General features: G+C 46.1%; 1 protein-coding gene and 1 pseudogene across 1 annotated transcript; both read left to right on the plus strand.

Annotated features, from left to right (window-relative positions):
- Positions 1 to 302: 302 nt before the first annotated feature.
- LOC139357346 (heterogeneous nuclear ribonucleoprotein A1-like) lies at positions 303 to 1503 on the plus strand (annotated as a pseudogene).
- Positions 1504 to 4540: 3037 nt separating this feature from the next.
- On the plus strand, positions 4541 to 9868 carry LOC105468698 (folate receptor beta). Its single transcript, XM_011718933.3, has 5 exons — positions 4541 to 4688; positions 6493 to 6666; positions 8795 to 8983; positions 9101 to 9236; positions 9395 to 9868. Exons 1-5 carry the CDS (start codon positions 4662 to 4664, stop codon positions 9685 to 9687), a joined length of 819 nt encoding a protein of 272 aa, XP_011717235.2. The 5' UTR covers positions 4541 to 4661; the 3' UTR covers positions 9688 to 9868.
- Positions 9869 to 11486: the final 1618 nt, after the last annotated feature.

Genomic DNA, 11486 nt, shown 5'->3' on the forward strand with positions numbered 1-11486 from the left:
GCTGAGATCCGGACACTGCACTCCAGGCTGGGCAAGAGAGCCAGACTCCGCCTCACTCAAAAAAAAAAAAAAAAGAAAATACAAAAATCAATTGTATTTTTATACACTAGCAGTGAACAATTGTGAAAATGAATTTAAGAATATGATTCCATTCATAATAGTATAAAAAGAATAAAATATGTAGGAATAAGTTTAACAAAAGTAAAAGTTACAAGTAATAGACTTGTAACTATAAAACATTGTTGACTGCCTGTGGACGCCGCCGAAGAAGCATCGTGAAAGTCTCTCTTCTCCCTGCCATCATGTCTAAGTCAGAGTCTCCTAAAGAACCCGAACAGCTGAGGAAGCTCTTCATTTGAGGGATGAGCTTTGAAACAACTGATGAGAGCCTGAGGAGCCATTTTGAGCAATGGGGAACACTCACGGACTGTGTGGTAATGAGAGATCCAAACACCAAGCGTTCCAGGGGCTTTGGGTTTGTCACATATACCACTGTGGAGGAGGTGGATGCAGCTATAAATGCAAGGCCACACAAGGTGGACGGAAGAGTTGTGGAACCAAAGAGAGCTGTCTCAAGAGAAGATTCTCAAAGACCAGGTGCCCACTTCACTGTGAAAAAGACATTTGTTGGCAGCATTAAAGAAGACACGGAAGAACATCACCTAAGAGATTATTTTGACCAGTATGGGAAAATTGAAGTGATTGAAATCATGACTGACCGAGGCAGTGGCAAGAAAAGGGGCTTTGCCTTTGTAACCTTTGACGACCATGACTCCGTGGATAAGACTGTCATTCAGAAATACCATACTGTGAATGGCCACAACTGTGAAGTTAGGAAAGCCCTGTCAAAGCAAGAGATGGCTAGTGCTTCATCCAGCCAAAGAGGTCGAAGTGGTTCTGGAAACTTTGGTGGCGGTCGTGGAGGTGGTTTTGGTGGGAATGACAACTTCAGTCGTGGAGGAAACTTCAGTGGTCGTGGTGGCTTTGGTGGCAGCCATGGTGGTGGTGGATATGGTGGCAGTGGGGATGGCTATAATGGATTTGGTAATGATGGAAGCAATTTTGGAGGTGGTGGAAGCTACAATGATTTTGGCAATTGCAACAATCAGTCTTCAAATTTTGGACCCATGAAGGGAGGAAATTTTGGAGGCAGAAGCTCTGGCCCCTGTGGCGGTGGAGGCCAATACTTTGCAAAACCACAAAACCAAGTTGGCTATGGCGGTTCCAGCAGCAGCAGTAGCTATGGCAGTGGCAGAAGATTTTAATTAGGAAACAAAGCTTAGCAGGAGAGGAGAGCCAGAGAAGTGACAGGGAAGCTACAGGTTACAACAGATTTGTGAACTCAGCCAAGCACAGTGGTGGCAGGGCCTAGCTGCTACAAAGAAGACATGTTTTAGACAAACACTCATGTGTATGGGCAAAAAACTTGAGGACTGTATTTGTGACTAATTGTATAACAGGTTATTTTAGTTTCTGTTCTGTGGAAAGTGTAAAGCATTCCAACAAAGGATTTTAATGTAGATTTTTGTTTTTTGCACCCATGCTGTTGATTGCTAAATGTAATAGTCTGATCGTGACACTGAATAAATGTCTTTAAAAAAAAAATTGTTGAAAGACATTAAAAACCTAAATACATAGAAACAAATATCGTATTCATCAGTCAGAATACCTAATATTGTTAACATGGCAATACTCCCCCAAACTGATCTACAGATTCAACTCAAGACCTGTCAAAAATCCCAGCTGTCTTTTTTGTAGAAATTGACAACCTGGGCCGGGCGCGGTGGCTCAAGCCTGTAATCCCAGCACTTTGGGAGGCCGAGACGGGCGGATCACGAGGCCAGGAAATGGAGACCATCCTGGCTAACACGGTGAAACCCTGTCTTTACTAAAAAATACAAAAAAACTAGCCAGGCGAGGTGGTGGGTACCTGTAGTCCCAGCCACTCGAGAGGCTGAAGCAGGAGAATGACGGGAATGCAGGAGGCGGAGCTTGCAGTGAGCTGAGATCTCGCCACTGCACTCCAACCTGGGCGACAGAGTGAGAGGCCGTCTCAAAAACAAACAAAAAAAATAAATTGACAACCTGATTCTAAAATTCATATGGACATGAAAGAGATCCAAAATAGCCAAAGCAATCTTGAAAAAGAAAAACATTGAAGAAATAACACTTTTCACTTTCACAACTTGCTACAAATCTACAATAATCAAGACAGCATGGTAGTGGCATAAGGAGAGACATACATCAGTGGAATCGAACTGAGAGTCCAGGTTTTTGACAAGGGTATTAAAACATGGGGAAAAGAATAGTCTTCCACAAATGGTGCTGGGACACAACTGGATATTCATATGCAAAAAAAAAAAAAAAAAGTTGGACCTTTATCTTACAGCTTTACACAGGTGTAATACATTTGTATAAACACATTTTTATACAATATTAAAAGCAACTCAAAATAGATCCATGACTTAAATAAACATAAAAGCAAAAATGATGAAAGCCTTTGAAGAAAACCTAGGCAAAGAGTTTCACGACATTGAATTAGACAATGAGTTATTGAATATGACACCAATAGCACAGGAAACAAAAATAAAAATAGGTAACTGGACTACATCAAAATTAAAAACTTCTGTCCATCAAAGGATAATCAACAGGCAACATACAGAATGGGAGAAAATATTTGCAAATCATATACCTAATAAAGGGTGAATCCAGAATACATAAAAGAGTACTACAACTCAACAAAAAGAAAATCCACTTTTAAAAATAGGCAAAGGACTTGAATAGACATTTCTCCAAAGAAAATATACAAATGGCTAACAAGCATGGGAAAAGATGCTCAATATCAGTAATCATTAGAGAAATGTAAATCAAAGTCATAATGAGATATCACCTCACACTCAATATAATGGCTACTATAAACCCAAAACTCCCAAAACAGAAAATAAGTGTTGGTGAGGATGTGGAGAAATTGGAACTTTGTGCACTGCTGATGGAAATGTAAAATGGTGTGGCCACTATGGAAAACAGTGAGGCAGCTGTTCAAAAATTAAATATAGAATTACTATATAATCCAGCAATTTCACTTCTGAATATGTACCAAAAAGAATTGAAAGAAAGGTCTTAAAGACATATTTAGATGCCCATTTTCATAGCAGTATTCTTCATGATAGCCAAGAAGTGGAAGCAACCCAAAGGTCCATTGATAGATGAATAAATAAAGAAAATGTGGTACATACATATAATGAAATATCACCCAGCCTTAAAAAGGAATTAAATTCTGATATGCCTCACAATATGGACAAATCTTAGGGACATTATGCTTAGAGAAATAAGCCGGTCACAAAAAGACAAATATTGGGTGATTCCACTTAGACAAGGAACTTACTTATAGTACAGTAGTCCACATCACAGAGACAGAAAGTAGAATGGTGGTTGGCAGGGGCTGGGGAAAGGGAAAATGGGGAATTGTTTAATGAATATAGAGTCTCAGTTTTGCAGGATGAAAAAGTTTCCAAGATTGATTGCAAACAGTATGAATATATTTAACATTGCTGAACTGTACCGTTAGAAATGGTTAAGATGGCACATTGTATGTCATGTGTGTTTTTACCACAGTTTTAAAAAGGCCATCGAAAATTGCTTAATTATGTTTTCAGAAATGCCAGATGGTAATATATTGCTGTTTAACAGATTTGAGACAATTTTAATTTTTCTGTAACCCTTGACTTCTATACCTCAACTTCTTTTTTTTTTTTTTTTTTTAATTTGAGATGAAGTCTCACTCTGTCACCCAGGCCGCAGTGCAGTGGTCTGATCTCAGCTCACTGCAACCTCTGCCTCCAGGGTTCAAACAATTCTTGTGCCTCAGCCTCCCAAGTAGCTGGGATTACAGGCACACGCACAGCACCATGCCCCACTAATTTTTGTATTTTTAGTAGAGACAGGGTTTTACCATGTTGGCCAGGGTGGTCTTGAACTTCTGACCTCAAGCGATCTGCCCGCCTCAGCCCCCCAAAGTGCTGGGATTACTGACGTGAGCCGCTGTGCCCGGCCTATACCTCAGCTTCTACCTATGTCCACCTAGCTGCCCATAAATTAACCCGATAGCTGTCACTTAAGCCTATTCAGTATGTGCCAGGTTTTTCCCTATACAATTCTGAACAATTTTCTAGTGAGCAAACTGAAGCACAGTAAGGTCCAGTGACTTTTCCCAAGGTTGTGCAAGAGATGGAGCTCTCACTGGGTCCCATTGGCCTGACCCTAAAGCCTGGGTTCGTCTCCACCAGACCTTATCTCCATCGAGCTGGCCTTATCCTAAGAACCACTTGGAGTACCTACAAAATCCAGATGCCCCCTGGTGATGAGCAATTCTCTAGATTTTGATGAAAGTTGAATGTGTGAATGCTGGAATGAGTAAATTAACAAGTAAGGAGATGAATGCAAAGAGGAATGACTAAATGGACAGACTTAGGGAGCCTAGAAGGGGGTGGGGCCTGGAAGGGAAGGAAGAGAGGAAGGAGAATAGCTAAGTCGGGAGATTTCACTCTGTGCTTACCAGAGGGCATTGTCTACCCTGTACTGAAGACAGAAGCTGTGGGGACAGCCTAGGGGCCTGGATCTATTACCCACTTAGAGAGAGGCCAACTCAGACACAGCCGTGTATGCTCCCAGCAGCAATGGAGGTTCAGGTAAGATGCCCAAAGGAGGGAAGGTTGACAAGGGCAGTGGAGAGACTTGGAGGGTTTGTGCAGAGGGGAGGAATACACCTTTCTTTCTGTATTGTATTGTATTGTATTGTATTGTATTGTATTGTATTGTATTGTATTGTATTGTATTGTATTGTATTGCATTGCATTGCATTGCATTGCATTGCATTGCATTGCATTGCATTGCATTGCATTGCATTGCATTGCATTGTATTGTATTGTATTGTATTGTATTGTATTGTATTGTATTGTATTGTATTGTATTGTATTGTATTTTTTGAGGTGGAGTCTCACTCTGTCACCCAGGCTGGCATGCAGTGGTGCAATCTTGGCTCACTGCAACCTCTGCCTTCCAGGTTCAAGAGACTCTCCTGCCTAAGCCTCCCGAGTAGTGGGGTTTACAGGCACCTGCCACCATGCCTGGCTAATTTTTGTATTTTTAGTAGAGACGGGGTTTCGTCATGTTGGTCAGGCTGGTCTCGAACTCTTGACCTCGTGATCTGCCCGCCTCGGCCTCCCAAAGTGTTGGGATTACAGGCATGAGCCACCATGCCTGGCCACATCTTTCTTTAGTAAGATCACGCTGGCTCCTGTGGGGAAGGCAACTTGAAGGGGAAGAAATTGGAAGAGGGAAGACTTGACACTAAATGTAGAGCCATGGGCAGTAAGTTTTTGGAGGGACCTTTACCATAGAGGGAGAGGAAGCAGTCTCCATTACCCACTCTGTAGTGACGGAGCCCAAAGGAACAGCTCTGTAATGGCTGGAGGTGGGGACAAGGGCAGCAATGAACAGAGGAGGTGAGGGCTGCTCCTGTTGTTGAGTGCCTTCCAGGATACCAAGTGCTGGTCGGGCTGCTCCAGCATGGGAAACTTTCATGTTGTCTCTCAGATCTAAGGGGCTCCCTGCATTTTTAAAAAATTTATTTTTAATTTTTTAAACTTCTATCGTTTCACAGGTGATTTTGGTTACATAGATAAGTTCTTTAGTGGTGATTTCTGAGATTTTAGTGCACCCGCCACCGGAGCAGCGTACACTGTACTCAATATGTAGTCTTTTCCTCACCCCCTCCTCACCTTGCCCCACCCCCAGTCTATATCATTCTCATCTGCATTTGTGTTTTGAGAGGTAAAGTGAGGTCTGCTGCATTAGCCCAGAGACAGCTGAGGAGGCTGGAAAGGAAAATGGCTTTCAGAGAAAAGGGAAGGAAAAAATCTGAGGAAGCAAAACTACTTAAAAACACTGCTCTTTCCATTTCTGCATCATTTAACCAAACACTATCCTGTGGGTTCTGTCACTTGATCCTCATGCTGATCTGAGAACTCGGCAGAGCTGGGTCACTGCCTTCCCCAGGGCTAACCTGGTTTCTAAGCTGGCACAAGACCCCAGGTGATCCAGCATCTAACCACAGAGCCTTTGCTAGACAGACATTATGTGTCCCTGGCTCTGTTCAGGGAAGCAGGGCATAGGCCTGAAGAATTTAATTACTTGTCATAGATAAAGCCTAGAGAAAAGATGAGGGCACAAAGTATCTCCTCCAAATTGGGAAGACTTCCCCAGGGTTCAACTCACTAATGCCAGTTCTCCTGAGCCCTTAAAGCCTGGGGGCGAGGGAGCCCTCCTGGTCAACCCTCTCTACCCTAGCCTCAGGGAGCTTCAGGGCCCCAGCATTGAAGGAACAGGGTCTGACCTCATTTGCCACTGTAGGGATGGGGAGACTGAGGCAGGAAGTGAATGGGCTCCCAGCTTGGAGCCCTTTCCCCTCAGGATTTGGTTTCCCTACCCTAGCTCCCCCTGCAGGGACAGAGAGACACGGCCTGGAAATGGATGCCACTTCTGCTGCTTCTGGTCTGGGTAGCCACCTTGTGCAGTGCCCAGGACAGGAGTGATCTCCTCAATGTCTGTATGGATGCCAAGCACCACAAGACAAAGCCAGGTCCTGAGGACAAGCTGCATGACCAAGTATGGCTGGAGTGTGCCTCTACTAAGGAGGGGGATGGTTCTAACAGGGAGGAGAAAGTCAGGATGGTGGGAGAGGGATTGAGGGGTCAGATACCTCTACACCCTGAATTTTTGCTGTGGGAGAAGATGAAGGTGGAGTAGGAAGAGTAGAGAGGTGATTTTAGGGGGGCCCTCCCCAGAGGTGGATACCATGTTGGCAATGATATTGAGTCGTCATTCGATGGGCACCTGCCAATTGTCATGTGTTTTTTGTATAAAATTTCATATTCCCAGGGGTTCTTTGATGTAGGTAGATGATATTCTCCACATTACACAAGTAAGTGAAAATGAGGCTCACAAAAGCACATAGGCCCACAAAGGAGCTGGACAGGAATGGCCCCTGTGGAGGGGTAGGAATATGACTGGGTTAGGCTCCTCCTTTGGTGGGCGACAGACTAGGGAAGCTCTGGCTTTTCCCACCCTCACTAAGTGCCAGTTCCATGGAGTGCCAAGGGAGAAGAGGAGGAGGCCCTTCTGGCTGTAATTTGAGGCACAGGGGCTAGACATTCACACAGTCTATATACATGTATGCCAGTGGATTGCAACCCTATTAGATTCAATGTCTCCCTTTTATTACAGATTTTTTTTTAGATTATTTTTTCTATCCTGCAATGAAATTCAAAGAACCTATTTATATGCATAATTTTTGCAAATATCAACATAATGCTCTGTAATATAAAGGAGAAACACACAGAAAGTAACTTGTAATAAAATAATACGTATTTCAATATGTCAGTTCTCTGGTATGACTACATTAGAAGGCATTAGGAAATAGCACATGCTTGCTTTTGTCATAAAATCATTATGAATGGGGAGCTACAAATGAAGATTGATACAGGTATATTCTATTGGTGACTTAAACATTCTAAGATACTATAATATAAGCAATGTTGCTGTTGATGTCATACTTTTCTAAAATAGTGAATAATTCTAGTGGAACAAAACACATAGTACAACCTTCTATTTCATGGTATTTGCAGTCCTAGAAAACCCAGTCTAGATTATAATCTTGTGAGAATATGATGTGCCTCTATGTAAGATAGAGATAGATTTAAAAAGTAGGGCTTTTGCTTACTTTTTTTTTTTTTTTTTTTTTTTGAGAAGGAGTCTCACTCTGTCACCCAGGCTGGAGTGCAATGGTGTGATCTTAGCTCACTGCAACCTCTGCCTCCAGGGTTCTAGTGATTCTCCTGCCTCAGCCTCCCAAGTAGCTGGTACTACAGGCACCCGCCACCATGCCTGGCTAATTTTTTTGTATTTTTACCAGAGATGAAGTTTCACCATGTTGGCCAGGTTGGTCTCAAACTCCTGACCTTAGGAACCTGCCTTGGCCTCCCAAAGTGCTGGGATTACAGCCACGAGCCACCACGCCCAGCCTGGCTTTTGCTTACTTTTTCCAGCAAATATTTTCATGGGCCTACTATGTGTCTGGCACTGGTCTAGCCACCGGGGACACAGATCTTACTACATGCCAAGAAGAATAAATGTATTCAAACTCCATTACGGCATGGCTCACTCCCTCTCTTCCTTTGCTCAAAATGTCACCTATCAATGAGGCGTTTCCTAACCTATTTAAAATTTCAGCAATTCCACATTACCATTTCCTGCTCTAAGTTTTCCCATATCATTTATCATATCCTGACATACTATATATACATATATATATTTAGTTTCTTACTGTCTGTCTCCTCTGACCAGAATGAAAATTCCATGAACACATATTTCTGTCTGATTTGTTCTCTTCTGTATTTCCAGCATCTATAAGCATGACTGGCATAAAGTAGGTGCTCAATAATTTTTAAATGAGTATGTGAAAGAACTTTTTATGAAGTGTTACGTGCCTCATAAATGATAGCTATTACTTTCAAGACAGGGTTTCCCTGGGCTCCCACAGTCCCCTGATCACATGGTTGTAATTGTGTTTCCTCCAAGAAAGGGGTTCCTGGAGGCCTAGGACAGAGGGTCCATCACAGTCAGTGTTCCCAGGGCAACCTGCTTAGGGCAGAGGAGTAAGAACCAAATGGGGGAGAGACAGGAGGTGGCAGGAGGAGGAGGGTATGGCACTTAGTCCTGTGTCTTCCCCACCCAGTGCAGTCCCTGGAAGAAGAATGCCTGCTGCACGGCCAACACCAGCCAGGAGCTGCACAAGGACACCTCTCGCCTCTACAACTTTAACTGGGACCACTGTGGTAAGATGGAGCCCGCCTGCAAGCGCCACTTTATCCAGGACACCTGTCTCTATGAGTGCTCACCCAACCTGGGGCCCTGGATCCGGCAGGTAGCGTGTCTCCCCCCGACCCACCCCAGCAGACTGCCATCCCCCTCCATCACTTCAAGGTGATGGCTGCCAGCAGCCCTGGCTGAGTGGAGCCCTGCCTCCCCACTTCCCAACCAGGTGAATCAGAGCTGGCGCAAAGAACGCTTCCTGGATGTGCCCTTATGCAAAGAGGACTGTCAGCGCTGGTGGGAGGATTGTCACACCTCCCACACCTGCAAGAGTAACTGGCACAGAGGATGGGACTGGACCTCAGGTGAGGGCGATTGAGGTGGGGTTAGGAAAAAGGAGATTGAGGTGGGGTTTGGAAGATCCTCCAGGATTTGGGGTGGGGTGAAGATTTCTGGGGGTGGCAAGAAGTGAGCTTTGGGCCCAGGGGCTGAATGTCGGTGTCCACCATGTCTCTCCCTGAAGGAGTTAACAAGTGCCCGGCTGGGGCCCTCTGCCTCACCTTTGAGTCCTACTTCCCCACTCCAGTCGCCCTTTGTGAGGGCCTCTGGAGTCACTCATACAAGGTCAGCAACTACAGCCGAGGGAGCGGCCGCTGCATCCAGATGTGGTTTGACTCAGCCCAGGGCAACCCCAATGAGGAAGTGGCGAGGTTCTATGCTGCAGTCATGCATGTAAATGCTGGCGAGATGCTTCATGGGATTGGGGGTCTCCTGCTCAGCCTGGCCCTGATGCTGCAATTCTGGCTCCTTGGCTGAGTTCAGTTCTCCCAGACTACCTGCCCTCAGCTTGGATAACCAGGCTGGGCTCAGCTCAGCTCCCACAAAAGACAGCGTCCTAAGCATGCTTCTATAAGTCACCTAACCCTCTGTCACCCGGTCAGTCACTGCTCCATGGTGGGGCCAACAGTCATTTCTAATAAACAGACTGACACATCCATGTCTGTGGAATTATTTTGGTTGTGAGTTTGTGGGGGGGCGGGTGGGAGACAGATTCTATGGCTTCTGGATTCCTTCAAATTAGAGCAACTAGACTTGTGTTTGAATCCCAGCTCTGCTACTTACTTTGTGAAAATGAAACACTTTGCTTCACTGCTCTAAACCTCTGTTTCCTCCCAGATATAAAGAGGATAATAGTCCTGCCCTCAGGCTTGTGAAATATAGAGGAGCTGTTGCCTAGAAAGCCCACGAGCCCGGTGTCTGCACATTAATAGTCTTCAGGGATCCTGTTGCTCCTGTTGCCCCAAGTGGGAGCCAGGTCCTGAGCTGTTTTGTCTTGGTCTCCGAACAGGCTCCTGGTCCTCCAGCCCTTGTCTGCCTGGCTCTGTGCTCGGCTCTAACAGAAAAGCTGGGAATGGGAGTCCAGGAAAGGCTCCGGATTGCCAGTGGGATGAAAAAAATGTGATGCACATTGAAGGAGCAGAGTTGGGGCTTGGAACTCTCAGAGGAAGAACAGAGCCAATTGGAGAGGGCAGTCTAGGGGGTTCCTGGAGTGGAATATTCAACAGCCCGGAACTGGTCCAGCGCTTTGGTGTCCTTGAGGTGTGGCTGGAAGAGTTAGACACCTTTAAGGGCTTCCCGGGGTCAGGAGCCTCTGGCACCTTTGTCTCCTCCTAGGATTGGTAGATATGCCTATCTTGAGGGAGTTGCTATGTCTTCGCAAGGCCCTCGGGGGCTGGGCCTGAGTTATCTCTGGGTCTCCCAACACCCCTTTCCCTTTGGATAAGTCTTTGTTTGCACACTCCTACTACAACTGTCCCCAGAGAGGCACAGGTAAGCGTCTGAGAACACCCTGCAGGTAGGTGGCCCAGCTAGGACTAGAACCCAGGTGTGCAGACTCCTAGTCCAGGTCTCTCCCCCACTACCAAGGAGTCCCCTCACATCAGGCTCATCTTTTCTTATACTAAAAGGTGGCTGATGAGGAAGGTGGCACAGATTGTTGGATGAGTTATTGCGTTCTGGAGGCACTGTTGGGTGGGTGGGTGGATCTCTTAGTTATTACATTTATCTAGTGTGGAAGGCCCCACAGAGCCCCTTCCACGTCCCAGGCTCTGTTCCAGCTGGGTTAAGTCAATGCATATTTGAAACAGACGAAGGAGCTCGCGGGACTGACCCGGGCTCCGTCAACAGGTTCAACGTAGCAAAGTGAAAGTTCTCTCCCAGGTTAAAGGGATTCTCCCACGGCGGCCCAGGAGATGGTGGCGGCGGGAGCCCGACTGGAGGCCTGCGCCTTTAAGGAGCCAGGGGGCGGAGGGGCGGGGCAGGAAGACGACTCCCCGGAGACGCCGCCACCGGCTAGGTCTTTTTTTGGGAGGGGGCGGGCCAGACCCTTTTATGGACTCCGCCCCCTTTCCAGCGGCCGCGTCCCCTTTCCGCTCACGGCGTGAGGGGAGGGAGCCAGGGGTCGTTGAAGTGGACCCCGTCTGGGAGCTCCCCGCTGGGCGTCCGGCCCGCGGAGGCGCGAGTTTGCTGACTCGGAGGGAGCCGCTGGGGCGGGGGCGAGTGCTAATAATACCCGTTCGTCCCGCAGCCGCGCTTTACAGTTTACACAGCTGTCA

The sequence above is a fragment of the Macaca nemestrina genome, chromosome 12, assembly GCF_043159975.1.
Source record: "Macaca nemestrina isolate mMacNem1 chromosome 12, mMacNem.hap1, whole genome shotgun sequence".
Classification (NCBI taxonomy): domain Eukaryota; kingdom Metazoa; phylum Chordata; class Mammalia; order Primates; family Cercopithecidae; genus Macaca; species Macaca nemestrina.